Raw genomic sequence first — 17,047 nt, forward strand, 5'->3', positions numbered from 1 at the left:
ACAAACATAATGTGCAAAGAACACCATGTGACACCCTTCCTCCTACATTTCAGCACTTTACTTTGTGTTACTTTTTACTGTTATGACTAAAAATGAAACTTTTTGGAACAAGAATGAGCCAAACAATTTCTTTGTCAGTCTACCAGATAGTGCTGATTATTTCTCTGGTGAGGTTTGCAGAGGTCAAAGGTCACGGTCAGTGGGATTTCATGGAGGTCTGTTAAAACAAAGCTGGAGATATCATTGTTTGATTTAAATTGAACACCAACTTATGTTCAAATCCCCCGGCAGCTGGACAGGCTGCATCATTTGTTTGCCACAAGTTGCATGGTTTAAAACAGTGGCTCTCAACTGGTCTAGCCTCGGGACCCACCACCGCCTCCTTAATAATGATAATGATAATAACTTTTTTGTATAGTACCTTTAAAAACAAGAGTTTACAAAGTGCTTTGACAATGAAGCAAAGCAAAACAGGAAAACAAGCAAATCATAAAACCAGCAGATCACAAAAACAGGCAAAGCACAGAACCCGCAAATCACAAGAACAAACAAAGCACAGAACCCAACAATAGGAGAACCCGGCATGGCCAGGCCTGAGACCGAGGGGACAAAGCAAGACGAAGTAGAAACAATAACTAAAATTAAATTAGCTAAAAGAGATAAAAGAGAGGAAATGAAGCAGAAAGAGAAATACGATGATCAAACTATAAAAGGACATAAAAGAACTAAAAGCAAATTAAAAAAAATGACTTGATGACTAATTGTGACCCAAAGTTTTCAAACCACTTACATTTATTGAATGAAAAATGGTGCGGTTTGGACCTGAGACAGAACAAAACACAGCAGCATGATAGCCAACCAAAAGCACCAGCAGGTGGCGGTTTATAAGAGGAAAATATTTCCTCTAAATGAACAGCCTTTTTCAACAGATATAAACTAAAAACTACTGTAGAGCTCATCAAGTTCCAGGAAAGATAATGTAACTGTAGCTGGGATTACCCAATCAGTGGATACATGGAGTGTGAATAAACTACAGTGCTGCTGCACGTCATAGGAAACCCATGTCCTTCAAAATAAAAGCGCAGTATAGACTTTTTTGCCTTTTTTTTTTGGGTCCCGACCCGACAGTTGAGAACCACTGGTTTAAAATACCTGCAATACTGCAGCAGTCCACACATGTTTGCATTGAGTTTAGTTGGACTCTGTAGACTGTAATACAGGCTCAGGTTTTCAGGTGAGTGCAACAGATACGGCAGGTTTTAATGACAGCGTTTCCTCTTTTCTGCCATGACTGAAAGAAGAGGAACAGATGGATCTCTTAACCTTATTAGATACATCTTAAACTGACAAAGTTTTTCTCTGGGGATATAGCTGTTAAAGGAGGGTGATACGTTCCAATTTATGTAATCACAATACTCAGGATATATCAAAATGTTTAACATCGTTACCAAAGTATGGTGATAATATCGTATCGTCAGGCCTCGTTGATGTCAACAACTAATAGCTACTTTACACGTCTGAATAATGTTCTCGGAACGTGAGAAAAAGACAAAAGCAGTCAGATTTGCTGAATTATTCTCTTTTTTATGGTCATACATCTCTAATTCCTCTCGTTATTCAACAGCAAACTGCGTCAGATTTGTGTGAGAGAGCAAATAGAAAGGGCACCAGCGAGCAGGCAAACAAGCAGTCATAAGACACCAGAGAAAATAAGTTGCACAACTTGAATGGAGATACATTTTTATCTGATTTATATCTGAGTTCCCCTTTTTATTTGAGGAGGATGGAGCTGAATGGGAGCTCCTGTTCTCTGCCGTAAAAAGAGCTTCACCCATGATGAATTCCAAAAGGGGAAAAAAACATCGAATTCAGCTGGAGGTGAGGCGGTCACAGCAAACACACGAGGCTGCTCGTCACATGCCTCCAAATGACTTTCATTAGCACACAATGTCAACTTCAATGACACAGATGCTCTTCTTTCCAGTATATATGTTATCACTGACTGTCGGCCAGGACTGTGGAACCATGGTATTGTATCAACTTAAACAGCCAGTAGTTTCTTTCTGCTCTTTACTTCTTTAATGATAATTTGCACTGTAGCCTGTGATGTACAGCCTGCAAGAAGCGAAGGATTTCCATCAAAAGAATCTAAAGCTTGGGTCTTTATGCTTGTTTTGTCCAGTGGCGAACTCAGGTCGTTTGAGGGGCAGGGGCAAAAAAAAGGGGCACCAGTGTGCAGAAAGTTGTGATGCGAAAAAACAATGTGGGCATTTTTGGGGTCAGCCCTACACAGGGGTCTGTGTGTGACTGACTGCCTGAGTGAGTGACGGTACTTTCAGAGCCGTAGAGAGAGAGAGTTGCGACATCGTAATGGCGGATCATGGAGCATATTGGACCTCCACTGACGCGACTCTCTGTCTATACTGCTCTGGATACTTTGTTCGGGGGAGTAGGCGGGGCTGCTCCCCCGCTGCCGGTCCGCTGTCCTCACCTGCGTCTGCAGCACGCGTTGTCATCGGCCTCATAAGGACAGTCCTTGTAATGCATTGCCCACAAAAGCACACATTGACCTGATGTGGTCAGCCACATACGAGGTTTTGACCTAGTCTTGTTAAGGCATACCATGAGGGCAAACATGTGTAGGGGTGTGTGGAGGCCAACTCATTTTCCAACATGGATCGTTCATTCACTGGATGGGCACCCAGAGGGCACTTTATCATTTTAACCTACAGCAGGGGCACCCATGAGGGCACTTTTGTTCAGGCATGTTTACACCAGGGGAGCCGATCGCTCTCTCTGCCCCTCCCTTGAGTACACCACTGGTTTTTAAACCAAAGTATAATTGCAAATATTTTAATTTACTAGTATATTTAATAATTTCACAGTGATATAAAACTGAGAAATGCATCCAATCTTTATATTTATGAAGTCATGAACTAGTTATTTATGTAATTTTAACTCATAAATCCAGTCGCTCGTTAAAAAAGTTTTGTTTTTCAAAATAAAGTCCAGTGCTCAAAGGACAAAACAGCCTCGTTTTATTTTGAAAGGGGACGTTTTGTGTAAATGTATCATCATATTGATGTTGGACAGAAAAGTCCTGCAGTCTTAAGTTGCTAGTTTGAGGATGGGGACTGAAGGAGGTGTGGGGTTCATTCTACCAGGTGGACAGAAGACGTGAGTGTGGGTGTGTGTCTGTGGGTGTGTGTGTGACGACCATCCAGCTGTGCGAACAGACCCGCCCATTCATCGAAAGCGCCCGGGGGTCGCACAGCCCCTGTGACGTGGATTGACCGGCCTGTCGTCCAATGAGAGCGCGTCAAAGCGTGACTCACCCCTTCTCCTTCCCCAATGGCAGCGCGGCGGAGAGGCGGACTGCAGGAAGCACACTTGGTTGAATGGCCATTGAAGCAGCAATCAGCGGTAAATATGTTGTGATGCCACGCTCCAAACAGACACCGAGCGGATCGTCCGAGGCTGCGGGAGTGCAGTGTGGCACCGGGGGGACACTTTGTGAGATGCAGCCGCTGTGTTTCTGCGGTTCGGCTGCGCGCGGAGTCTGGCAGCAAATCAAATCAGGAGTCGCTCTCTGGGGGATTCAGCAGTGATGGACAGCTGTTGGACATCGATTCCACGCAGAGGTTGACGAAAAAATTGACCGCTACCGCTTCAACATGGACCAAGGAGCTGCTGTCTGTTGCTGCCAGGGGAGCATGAGGAGAAGGAGCGGCTGAGTTTTCTCCTCCGCTCCCTTCAGCGCAAGTGTGTGCGAGGATCGTGATGATGCTTTTTGGACAGACGTGAGGCTCCCACCGCCTTGCAGGCTGCAATGTTCGTCCACACAGGTGCATCGGGACTAAATAAAGCGTCCAACATGGGATTCACCTTCTTACCTACATCCACCTCCATCTTTTCTCTCCTCAAACCGCTTCCACGCGATCAAGAAACATGTCCGCAGATGTAACGGGCTTGCAGCGTAATTGATGATGTTGTGCGGTGATCTATGGAGACTATCCGAGTTGTGTAATGGTTTTATTTCATCTAGAGCGCGCGCTGCCGTGCAGCCTCTCCACGGATGGTTGTTAATTGGGCCCAATGATGTAGAGCCAAATCCACCTGGATCTAATCTTCCCTCCTCTCGTGGTGAAAGTGGCTCCCCTGTGACTTTTGCGCATGTTCAATTGTTTTTATTCCCAGAGCTTCTCCTGCTCATTGCTTTGGGTAATCTCATCTCTATTTTTAAATATTTTAGAATCGATTTTTGCCTCTTAAAGAGGGAAATTAAACCGTGATAGTTTGTGTTTTTTGGATTTAAAGCGCTCAGGATGGGAAATTCAACGCACAACAGACATTTAATGACCCTTAAATAGTTTCCGGACATTATTTTCAGTGGATTAAACTTTCCCAGCAGTGTTTTTTCTGTTACTGCCTCCAGTTCTCCACTATGTCCAGATCAAACAGTGTCAGCCCACCCGGAATCGGTGCGCCCGGGCTGAGGGGAGGGACCGAGCACAGATCAGCTTGGGGAGAGTCTGAGTCTGTGGCCAACGGGTGCCCATACTCAGCCAGATCCCCGCGCAAGAAGCTCACCCGGACCAACAGTCGGTGGAGGGAGGACGATGATCTGGACCACCGGCAGCCCGGCAGAGCCTCCACCACCGTCAGCAGGGTCAGCTTCAGGTCCAGGTCGGCTTGGCAGGACCATGGCGAGGAGAGCCGAGACAACAAACGCGCGTCCCCGAAGCGTCCAGACGGCGAGGTGAGACCCAAGTCCGTGGAGCTGGGTCTGGACGAGCGGAGAGCCAAGCCGAGGAGCGACGAGGAGGAGGTCATGCCCGAAGTGAACTTTTCTTTGGTGGCGTGCTGCACCAGCGTCATGCACATTTTCAAATCCAAGAAATTCCAGTCGGAAAAGTTGGAGCGACTCTACCAGCGCTACTTTTTCCGCCTCAACCAGAGCAGTCTGACTATGCTCATGGCCGTGCTGGTGCTGGTCTTCACCGTCATGCTGGGCTTCCACTGCTCCGGCGGCACAGGGAGGCCGAGCATAACGTTCGTGGTGGTATTTTCCGTGGCCATCTTCCTCACACTTGTGCTCATGGTGGTCTGCAACAGGAACGGGTTTCACCAGGACCACATGTGGATTGTTTGCTATGTGGTCATCCTGGTGGTGCTCGTGATCCAGGTGATTGGAGTGCTGCTCGTGCAGCCCAGAAGTGCCTCAGAGGGGATTTGGTGGACCGTGTTCTTCATCCATGTCATCTACACTCTGCTGCCCGTCAGGATGCGCGCGGCAGTCATCACTGGAGTTATACTTTCTGCCATCCACGTGGCTGTCTCTTGGATGTTAAACGGCGTGGACAGCTTTCTGTGGAAACAGGTATGTAGAGGAATGTGCTTCAAGTACAAAGTTTTGTAATAATCTGTGCTGAGAGCTGCCATGAGTCAAATTCTGTGCGCAATAACGCACAGCAGAACACGAGTGTTTCATTTAAGTTTCTGCTGCTCTTGCTTGTTTTCCCTCGCTGTCAAATAGGGTAACAAGCAGTTGTGGCAATGAATGGGTTAATAAGCAGCCTGTTCTATATAAGCAGATCTACTCGGCAGTGTTGTTGTGGCTGAGAAAAGTTCCTCTGAGCATTAGCATGAATAAGACTCAAGGAGGGCCAGAGAGAAAATGAAAAAGGGGCACCATTACGACCTCCCCATGCAGGGTCAAGTCTTCACACAGTTCCTCAAGTCACATTTTGTGTGTGCCTTTAAGGAGGAAAGTCTCTCTGTGAGTGTGTGATTCAGCATGTTCAAACTACAAAGATGCAGAGTCCTGGGAGAAAGATTTGGGAGCAGCTACAGAGAGAAGTCATGACAATGACAGGCTTCTCGTAATTTGTTTCACACTTTTGATGTGGTCTGACCTACATTGTTTGAAACATAATAAGGTCTCATTTTGTCTGAAGGTTATTGTTCAAACCAAATAGCTTTAAGGCCATCCGGGAGTTAGCGGCATGTTGGCAGGTCAGAGTTAACTAAAGAGAAAAGTGGGCAGCGCAGAGGTCTAGTGGGGGATATCAAGGCAGAGATGATGCTTGGAAGAGCCCAGAACTCCTCAGTAGTTTTGTTTTTGCAAGAGAGGCATTAAAGGGCCTTTAAACACAAAACAGATGAGTGCATATCGCAGTAGATGCTCACTCTTTTCAACAAACGTGGAATAACTTATCTGGAAGTTTCAGAACTCAGTCAGGAGTGGAATGTGTCTTTGCCTTCTGGTGCAAAACAGTGAACACGGAATTACAATAAAATAAAGACAGCAAGTTAACAGCAGGACTCGACTGTCAAGGCACCCATAAAGAATAAAAATATTAGAGAATATTAGATAAAATATGTCTTTCTATGCAAGTGATTTGCCGACAAATATACAGAAGCTGTTCGTTACCATGGAAACTGTATCAGCTGGCTTGTTGCTCCTCAGGCGTGCAGGCAAGACGACCACGGCTGCATTCAGACAAACTACAGTCACATCGTCTTCTGCGACTCGGAGTGTGTTGGAGTTTCCTCTCTCCTCTTTTCTGCCAAAAATCTCAATCCTATTTGTTTAAGATGACCAACAGTGTGTGTAAAGAGTGTGTGACTGTGTATTGTTTACGATAGTCGTCCCGTTATAGGCCCTGAGGATGTTTATCTGATGCTTTGGATTGGGTTCATTCACGACATCTTTTAAGCAACAGCTCAGATGTTCAGCTAAAATAAACCCCGCTCTCGCCTGAAAGCACAGCCATGTTTATGTATCATATTTAGGACTAATTCTTTAATATAAACTGCTTTGAAATGCATGAAATCTTAGTTGAAATGGAGAAAAAAAGGGTTTTGCTCTCGGCTTTGGAAAGACTCATTTCAGGTAGTTTGTTTTCCTTCAGTAGGACGTGTAATAAGCTTACAGTGGAAGGATTCAGGGGATATCGTCCTAATGTGCTGCTGAGCCTCAGTTTTCCTCATAAAATCCAGAAGCCTCTGGTAGCATTTTTACAACATCGATATTACTTTGAAAATGTTTCTCCGGGGCTGCAGGACTTTGTCTGTAATAAAAGGTGCTCACACAAATGGGTTTAATTTTCCACCATTAGTTAAAGGTACACTTAATCGCAACGTCTGCTGAGTTCTTTAGCCCAGTTTTATAAACCCTGAACTGTGCTCTCGTGTGTGTGTGTGTGTTTGTTGTTGTTGTGACTTGTAACTCTGTTTTTCCTCCCTCCAGCCTCATTGTTTACTCAATTAACAGTTTTTATCGGGCCGTGTGCTGCTCATAAAGCTTTGCTCTAACAATGTAACCCCTCTATACTTAGTGCTTTTACACAGACGCTGGAATGTACATGGAGATACATCATTTGCCCGTTGTTGAAGTCTCCTGCATTTATCAACCTGTCTGACATTAGATGGTTTAACTCTTAGGGAGTTTGTCTTTACATTTTGAGACACGCTATGTTGTCAAAAATCTGTGGAGACGCCTGGCCTTCGAACTTAATTGGACTTTAGCTTGGGGATTGTTTTGCATGATTTGTGTCGGGCCCGTTTTACCAGTTAAAGGAGCAGTTCGTTCCCCTCTGTCAGTCAAAGCTGGAGTTCTCTGTAAGCGATAGAAGCAATAATATTTGAAAGTGGCGCCATAGCTGTGGAGAAAGTTGTACAAACAGATAGTAGTTTCGCCCATTCTACATTCCTACAACACCCAGCATGCATTGCGCCCCTCCCTCTGAAAGGAACGGCCCAGCGAGAGACGCTGGAGTGAAATACTACCATTTGAAAATGACTCAGAGAGGTACAGAATCCGAAATACGACGAGAATATACCGGTGGATCGTCTGAAACATCTTCAGGTCTGCAGTCTACATTTCAAACCTGACGATTCTGAACGAGACATGACATCAGAGGCGGGCGTCCTAGATTGAGGAAGTGTAGTTTAGTGAGCTCCCTGGCCTCCGCCAGATGACGGATAGCGTCCTCCGAAGGTTTGTTTCGAATATTTTGTGTTTTACAAGCATATTTGTTTCCAGCTAATGTGTAATGTGCTAACAGATAGTTTGAGGCTGTACTGTACTCTCTTAAACACTGCACACAGCCTGCCTTTATTTTCTATCTTTATTGTCTCAGTTATTCTGAGGTTTATGATCTTCCAAGGTTTATGATCAACGACTATTATATTCATCATATTCAACGACCAGCTTGAGAAGGAGAGAGTGAGGATAGTGCTGTATAAGGATGAGTACTGTCTGTCTTTGGAAAACACAGAAACAGAGACCTCACAGTCATCACAAGGATCAGACAACCAATCAAGCGCCACCTCCAGGTCCTCCAGCGTGCAGATGTAGAAGCAGAACTTGCAGCCAAAGTAGAGGCAGGCAAAAGTTATTCAAAGGCTACATGCCCAAGAAGCAAGGCTCAAGAGACCTGAGAATGAATGGAAACGAAAGCAAATGCGAGCAAAGAGAGGCAGAAATGAAACTAAAGATGGCGATGATGATGATTCCTGCTGGAGTTGCAGTGGCTAATTTCTGTTATCCTCAATGAAACTAAAATGCAGTGTGTGGTGGACATTTTGGGCTCATGCTTTTGGAGCTAAACGGCCAAATGTTGGGCGCTGGTGTAGCTCAGCGGCTAGAATCGGCTGCCATGTACAGAGGCTATAGTCCTCGATGCGGTGGCCCCGGGTTCAACTCCTGCCCTCGGCCCTTTGTTGTGTGTCATCCCCACTCCCCCTAACCTGTTTCCGACACTTTGCACTGTCCTCTTTCAGTAAAGGCCAAAAAATGACCTTGGAATAGTCAAATGTTTGTGAAAAGAGAGGGATGAGATGTTTAATAATCACATATAGAATCAACATTCTCTATATTTCATTCTCTATATATACTATATACAGTGTATGAATAGTAAGTCTACTTTTGAAGTCTTGCAGAGGCTATTTAACAGAAGACAATTTGCTTTAGTCGCACATGATTTAAAAACCCAGTGAAAGACGAACAGTGTTGTAACGCAGCAGAGTCACGACCACTTATCCAGTCATGATCAGTGTGCAAAGAATGCGTGAACCCCGGAAGAGGATGTAGAATTTCACGTCCTCCGTCCTTGTGTTTCTTCTGGGACTCTGATGTTTGGTTACACAAGCGAAAACTCCGGCCGATCGTTTAGTTTCTCTGCGTGAATGGCATGTGACCCTGCATCTATTTGTGTTTTCTGCAGGAGCCACATTGTCATTCGATGTGTTGATGTGAGTGTGTGGGAACGAGCCGCTGTGTTTGTTGTTCTTTGCTCGCCGTGCTGTTGTTTTTAGCATATCTGTTCTCCCCTGTTTACATAGGACCCCGCTCGTCTCTCCGTGCGACCACCGCTGCTTATGTGAGATCCCGAGATAACGCCGTTTCTTATGCTTGAACTCAACTCTTCAGAAATGCAATGTCACTGACCCGGGTAACATTTTGTACTATTATACCGGAAATCCCATCCTTACATATCCAGGAAGTGGACACTTATGCAGGTGTCTTTTGGGTGAGACATTGCTGACCTCACACAGAAAGAACCTGTTCAACCCTGTAACAGTTTGCAGTAAGTTCTAAGGTGAAGCTTGGGTGTATTCACCAGCTTTTCACTCTTTTTGTGGCCCCAAAACCCGTCCTGACACCATTATAAGTGATGGATGAGTGTTTCATATCTCTTATTGCGACGCATCTATTGTTCTCTCAATCAGCACAGAGACATAGCCATGCCTAAACACCCTCTCATTCAAATATGGTCACTTTTTGCTTAAAGAAAAACCAAGATTCCAACAGCCAAATACCAAACTCGAGGCTTGAAAAGTCCACAAACTAATGGGTCCCTTTGGGTACATCCACTTCTTTTATACATGTTGTTTGGTCGCCCTGGTAGCAAATGATCAATCATAGGAAGCTACACCCTCATGCATACCCAGCTATCCTCTGTTTTAGTCTTAATGGGACGATAGTTTACAAAATGAACATCCTGCTGTATTGAAGAAGACTTGAAACTAGAGACTGGGACCATAAACTCCTGGGGAAAATGTTTACCGTAGCAAAAACAGCAGAGAAGTTGGGTCATTTTCTCAACTGCTTCTATTAAGTTTTTGTTGCAACCAGTGAAGTCGCCACCTTAAAGGAGCAGTTCGCCCCTGGATAAAGCCGCTGTCAGTCAAAGCTGGTGTTCTCTGTAATCGATAATATATATAATATAATATTTGAAATTGGCGCCATAGCTGTGAAGAAAGTTGTACAAACAGATAGTAGTTTCGCCCATTCTACATTCCTACAACACCCAGCGTGCATTGCGCCCCTCCCTCTGAAAGGAACGGGCCAGCGAGAGATGCTGGAGCGAAATACTGCCGTTTCTCTGCAGGTGATGGATCAGAGCGGTACAGAATCCGAAAATGACGAGAATATACCGGTGGATCGTCTGAAACATCTTCAGGTCTGCAGTCTACATTTCAAACCTGACGATTTTGAACGAGACATGACATCGGAGGCGGGCGTCCTAGATTGAGGAAGTGTAGTTTAGCGAGCTCCCTGGACCCGCCAGATGACGCGTTTTATGTAGTCTGGTGGAGGTTTTCCAGGGCCCATTGGAGAAGCGGATAGCGTCCTCCAAAGGCACAGAGCCAAATTGCATTTTTTCCTACCATAATGGCATTAGCTCCCCATAATAGCATGATAGCACTAAGGTTGAAAGTTGGCGAACTGGCCCTTTAAAGCACTTCGGCTTCACTTTCAAAACCAAGAGTCTACATTCACTTCTTTTGCTTTAAACCTTCGTTCTCATGTTATTCATCTCTTTCATCATACATGCAGTAGAAACCAGTCTAATCATGTCACATAAACAGGTGACATTACTTAGAGATTCACTTTAAGGGTATATTCATACATGGCTCAGAGCAGTGTACAGTTAGTGTGGTGTGCTTTGTCTGCTCAAGTGAAACAGGGCTTCTTAAACTCTGGTGTTACCAGATAACAGCGCTCTGTGTCACTGGTTTGCCTTACTCAGCTGTGGTTTGTTCGGGGTGAGACTGAAATCCGAACACTCTTGCAACACAGCAGTTTGAATCAGGGACAGACTGGGACAATAAAATGGCCATGGATATTTTTTGACCCAGACCGGCCAACAACCAGTCGCTGTTGACGGCACCAAGGGCGTAGGTTTCAATGAGAACAATGGGCGGGTCACATGTGGGTGACAAATACTTAATTTCCTGCATTTTGGTGAATTTTTAGAATAAGAGTGGGAAGACTGAGAAGCCGATTGAATTTCTTTTTTCTTTCTCTTTTTTTATTAATGAGCTGCTCCAACTGGCCCTCATACCTGCCAGCCCACTGGGAAATGTCCTGTGGTCCCGATAGTCAGGCTGTTATTGGTTTGACATGCACTGAGGACGTGATGCAGGACTCAACTCTTGTTCACCTGAGGCTGTTTGTAACCTTTTCCAGGAACCCAATAACCTTCCAAAAAGATCATGACCCAGTGAGCGAGGATTGTCGATTGAAAGATGGTCAGGTTAGAAGAGGGCTGTATTCGGTTGAAAACAGAAAGCCCTCAGACCTCTAGGCGACATCGAGCAGCTGTGTTGATGACAATATTAATGTCATGCTGTTAAAACAACATTTAGAGGTCCCTCAAATAAATAAATGTTTCCTTAAAGTGATAATCTTGATGATTTTCATTTAAATAAATGTCTGTTAAGTCTCTATTGCCGAATGAGGTATTGGAGTGTTGATTGAGCCTATGGCCCACTGATGAAAGCCTTTGCATTTGCAGTATTACAGACTGGGTGTGGAAAAGATCACAAGCGGCGCCTAGTTAGTGACGCGTTTTCCATCAGCCAGCAGTGGTTGGTCTGCCAGAGAGGGTAGGCGGAGCTAAGCGGCTGCTTTTCCGCTCTCTGCAAGTGTTGCGAGTAAACAGTAATCTACTACGGCTGAACAAACAAAGAAAAGATGGATGACTACAGATACAACTTCAAAAATAAGTGAAAATCCAAAGAAAAAGAAACAAATTGGATGCTCAGATGAAGAGTAACCAAAGACCATCAGCCAGGAAAATCAAGAGTTACAACCGGAGTTAACCGTGGACGTCACACATGCGACACCTTCTGGATATCTGGGAAGTGTGCTCCTGCAGTTACCGTTTATCACCATAGGTGCCGCCAAAGAGAATGAAACTGAGATCTTGGAGATTACCACTTTAACCCTGTGATAAGGTACCTCCTGACTGCTCCTGTGAACTAGCTGCGGGAGAATCTAAGGCTCTGGTCTTTCACAATAGCATGTTGTACGTTTGTTGTTGACATCATGATATTACGTGGGTGTAAAACGTGGGGACAACACTGGCTAAAGGTGATTGTTGTTTGGATGAGCCTAACAAAATAAATCTAAAGTTAAAGCCTTAAAAGCAGCAGCATAACATATATAACATTTTAGGTTGTACAGAAACAACATCACAATAAGTGAAATGTACGCACTGGCCGTCCAGTTCTCATGCAAAGTTCAAACGGTGAGAGATGTAGGCCAATTTTAAGCAGCTTCTACTTGCAAATCCCCAAACCATTCCTAACGGAGAACTTAACCTGCGTTTCAACTGCAGGTTTCTCCTCCTAGTTTTGGTTCACGCGCACTCAAAAATCTTTCTCTGACAGTCCAGGAACATTAAAAGCGTTTTTTAAAAGAGATTGCAGAGCTGAACTGAAACCGCTTGTGAAGAGCAAGCAAACGACATCTGCTTTCCGTAGTTCATCAATAAAGATCAACATGAGTCTGATTGATGCAACAATTATTTCTAATCTGATCTGTAATTGGTTTAATTCACCTACTACAGACAATTATTACGATATATGTGGTGCAAATGCAAGATGTAAAGGAACTTTAAACTCCTTCCAGTGTTTGTTTCCCTGTTCGGCCTGCGTCCCCTCCTCTCTGCCCCCTCTCCATATCCACTGAGGAGTGAACATAAGCGGACCAGTAGCAGTTGGCAGGATTCCAGAGGGTTTTCATGCCCGTCTAATTGAATTGCCCGGTGCTCTAAATGTGTGGAAATTCAAAACAGATGTCCATATGATCTCTCCTGTCTTTTACCTGCCTTCCTAAACCCCCTCCTCCCTCCCCTTCCTGACCTGCTTCTAGTCATGCTTTTAATTTCCCCGTGAGACTCGATCCCCCATGGGCCGACTTTTAACCACTTTCCTCCCCTGCAGGACGAGCTGCATGCGCGCTGGTGCGACGAGCTAGAAAGCAGCCCTCGGGGAAATCTGTCTAACTCAGAAGGAAAACATCAGATTTGTTTCATCCTCGTCCCCCCGTGGCGGCTTGGAAATATATAGTTTCAGCTGCTGTTTGCTTTGTTTTATTGTATTTAAGAGTTGGAGCACCCAGAGGCCAAACAGCGAGACAGAGGATGCTGCTGTTTTGGAGATCATATTTAAACCAAGCATGGATGCAGGGCGAAGCATGAGTACCTTTCAGAAACCACTGGTGACGCATTCCCCTGTGAGTCCACAAAACTGCTCAGTACAGCCGTAACTTAGCAACAGATTCTATTTTACAAACACCATCCAGCTCCTCTCATCGCCTCCCCGGGAGCACCTGTGGGCTTTTTTTATTTTACCTCCAGTCATGGACTCCCTGCACATCATTGTAGGTACTAGGTCAAACTGAGACCCAAAGCTTTTGATCAAAAGCGTTATTATTTGTCTCTTCCTGCTGTGTCTTTATCTCCACACCTCACAGGATATGTGCAAAGTGGACTGTGTGTTTTTAAATAAACAGAGAAGGAGCAAAAAATTAGCTGAAAATTTTGCGGTTTATAAGATTTTAAAAAGTGCTTTTTTTTCTTTGTTTCTGTTTATAAAAAATCACAGAACAATAAAGCACAATGTGAAACAAACGAGTCCCTCTTCCAGGGCCTACTTTTCCCTGCCACCTGCTCTCTTTATCTCTTTTATACTACCATCTATCATTTATATGTGCTGACTTCTTATGATTATAATTCATTTTTTAAGCATTTCACATTTTGGAATTCATTTTACATTATAGCAGCACAACAATAACAACCAAACTATCTGGTATATGTGGTTGTTAGAGTCCTCTGATAAGTCCATCCATCAGGAGACAGATTACCAGTCTGTCTACCTACAGTATGTACCGTCCTACCTGTGCGCACTCTGCACATGCACTCAGTAAATATAAGCGTCTTCATCCCTTTGCACTCATGACAATTTCCGGAAAATTTCAAGACAGTCGTTAAAGTAACAATCTAAAATTTGTTCATTTAAATAAATGTCTGTTAAGTGACTATCTATCAACCAATGAGGTAACACGATGGTGTGTTCGGTCTGGCAGAGAGGGTAGGCGGAGCTAAGCAGCTGCTTTTCCGGTCTCTGCAAGTGTTGTGAGTAAACAGTAATCTACTATGGCTGAACAAACAAGAAAAGATGGATGACTACAGATACAACTTCAACAAGAAGTGAAAATCCAAAGAAAAAGAAACAAACTCGACGCTCAGATGAAGCAAACAGTCTGAAAAGGAAAGCGACCGTCAGCCAGGAAAATCAAGAGTTACAACCGGAGCCAACCGTGGACGTCACACATGCAACACTGTCTGGATATCTGGGAAGTGTGCTCCTGCAATTACCGTTTATTAACATAGGTGCCGCCAAAGAGAATGAAACGGAGATCTTCGAGATGATAACTTTAACCTTGGATGCTTTTAATCACCCTGTTATGTGTCGCTCTTCTGGTTTCGCAGTTGTCACATGATATAAATGTCATCACCCCACCCACTCGCTGGCGGTGAATGTTCCTGACTATTGTGTTCACACCTCGACTCACCTCGACTTCTTGCAGACATTTTACCGGGAAAAAGTCAGCATAAAGTCGCGTTCACACATGCAGCCAACTCGGAACTTAATTAACTAATTAACTCCTTAATTTGCAGATTACAGAAGTTAGTTGGCATAATCAGGAGGATGTAAACGTTCATGTGTTCATGTGTGATTCATGTGATACTTTCTAAATCTAGCTCACTCAAGCGAGTGTCTCCAAAGTTGCCGACCACAGCTCTAAGTTACGTGGGTAAAGTCACGTACGTTAGCTTCCTCCATTTTAATCCAAACCACATTATTCTTTTTTATAAACCTAACCGAGTAGTTTTGGTTCCTAAAACTATTCCAAGGAAGTCTCTTTGGAAATATAATGCATGTTTGGTACTAGAGTTGGCAGGAACATACAAGCTCAGCAACAGCACTGAGGATGCAGATCATGGTATTTTCCAAAATATCAAAGCTGTTATTTTTCTATCTGCTGAGAAAGACAGAGAGACGTGGTTGTACTGTAAGTGGACTTTCTCATACAACTTGTGGCATGTTTAATAAAGAGCACCCCTCATATTGATGTCTGCATGTTGCTTTAATTATGACAGTAACATTTCAAACTGATGGATGGTTTCCACTCTCACATTGTTGTGTTTCTCCTGCGGTGAGCTTGTTGGACTTCATTGCTTCATTCTGCTCGTCTGACATTCATTAACTTTAATTAGTTTGTTTGCTACGTAGGAATTCAGACTCATGCAGTTGTTATTATTTGCAGGGGGAAATTATAAGTAATTGTGATGCACATCTTTAATATGTAATTATTCTTGCAGCGAGGTGATTCCTCTGAGAGCTCGTGTTATGATAATGTGATGCTGCTTCTGCCGGCCAGAACAGTTTGTGATGATGATTATTGTTATTGCTGCGGTGGTTTATGTTACAGTGGTAAATAATCCCGTAAATCTTCATTATTCTGAGCAGAAGCAGATTGTTTTGTAGACTGATATTTGGACTGAATTGCCTTTTGTGACCCTTCTATTCAGTCCGATTATTAGCCATGTTCTGTTTGGTGTAGGGTTAATGCAGAAACTCTGTTAGCGGTAGCTAGTACCAGTTAGCATGGTGTTTATAACGTGTGTAGAAGAAATATGTATTGTCTTTGCGATTGCATTGCTGTCTTTGGGAGTTGGGTGGATGGGATGTGTGTCACGCTGTGCAGCGTCTCTGAATGGACGTCTGACTTGTACGAGGGAGTAGCGACGTTCTTCCTCTCGGCCTTCATACACTCATCTTGCTGCGCTTTGTGCTGTTTTTTCAGCTGCTTGAACATATTAGTTGTGTTGCTTTGCAGCGCAGACACTTTGCATATTATTTTTTCATGCTTAACTTGCCTAACATTTTTTCGTGCTCTTCGTCTTCTGTTCCACACATCCCGACCGTCTCTGTTGTTTACTCTTCCACTCTTAACTGCCGCTGAAAGGTAGGCGCTCATGACATGCCAGCTCCCAAAAAGTGAGGCTCAAACCTCTCCATCGCCCCCTGGGGGAGCAGCTGTTAGCTTAGGGAGCGCTTGACTTTTCTAGTGGAGCATTTTAAACATCAATATCAAAGTTTTTTAAATCGTAGGAAGCCAAAATCTGCATTAATATTTGATTAATTGTGCAGCCCTATGTGCATCATACTCAGTTTTTATACAATTTAGCACTTAGCAAGACAGCCTGCCCTGATTTCAGGAGGTGAAGAGGATCTTTTCTGTGGTTGATTTTGGGATGCTAGGGTCAACTATACGGCTGGACATTGGGAGCTCTGTCGACAGTCTGCAGTTGGTGATGCGCCGGGAAGATATTTTGGTTAGTTAACAACAAAAAATTGTATCAATGACTGTGGCTGCTCTTTGCTAAAGTCTTAGAAACCTTGTTTGCAGGTTATTATAAAGTTGTACCCTCCACTGTTGCAGCTCTGGAATGCTTGAAGCATTGAATAGAGTCTGAAACTCAAATTTCAAGACTCAGTTTTTGTTACTTTCCGAACCGGGAATTTGCCAGTGGTGCAGGATTATGAAATAAAGCAATTAAACTTCTCCCGTATCCGTCCAGAAGTATGTGTCCCTCGTGGGAGAAAAACGTCCCATTCTTTCCTTTGACGCAGTGGAGTTTATGATGTTTTAAACTTGTATGAATGTTTTGTCTTAAGTCCT

General features: G+C 44.1%; 1 protein-coding gene across 1 annotated transcript in view; it reads left to right on the top strand.

Moving 5' to 3' along the window:
- Nucleotides 1-4,444: 4,444 nt before the first annotated feature.
- Nucleotides 4,445-17,047, top strand: part of adcy5 (adenylate cyclase 5) — a 94,140-nt gene continuing 81,537 nt past the window's right edge. The window contains exon 1 of the mRNA XM_069662678.1: nt 4,445-5,380. Within this exon, the coding sequence (XP_069518779.1) occupies nt 4,445-5,380 (936 nt within the window). The remainder of the gene's footprint in view (nt 5,381-17,047) is intronic.

The sequence above is a fragment of the Semicossyphus pulcher genome, unplaced genomic scaffold (assembly GCF_022749685.1).
Source record: "Semicossyphus pulcher isolate SPU_LCO1_2020_fin unplaced genomic scaffold, fSemPul1.0.p SCAF_15, whole genome shotgun sequence".
Classification (NCBI taxonomy): Eukaryota; Metazoa; Chordata; class Actinopteri; order Labriformes; family Labridae; genus Semicossyphus; species Semicossyphus pulcher.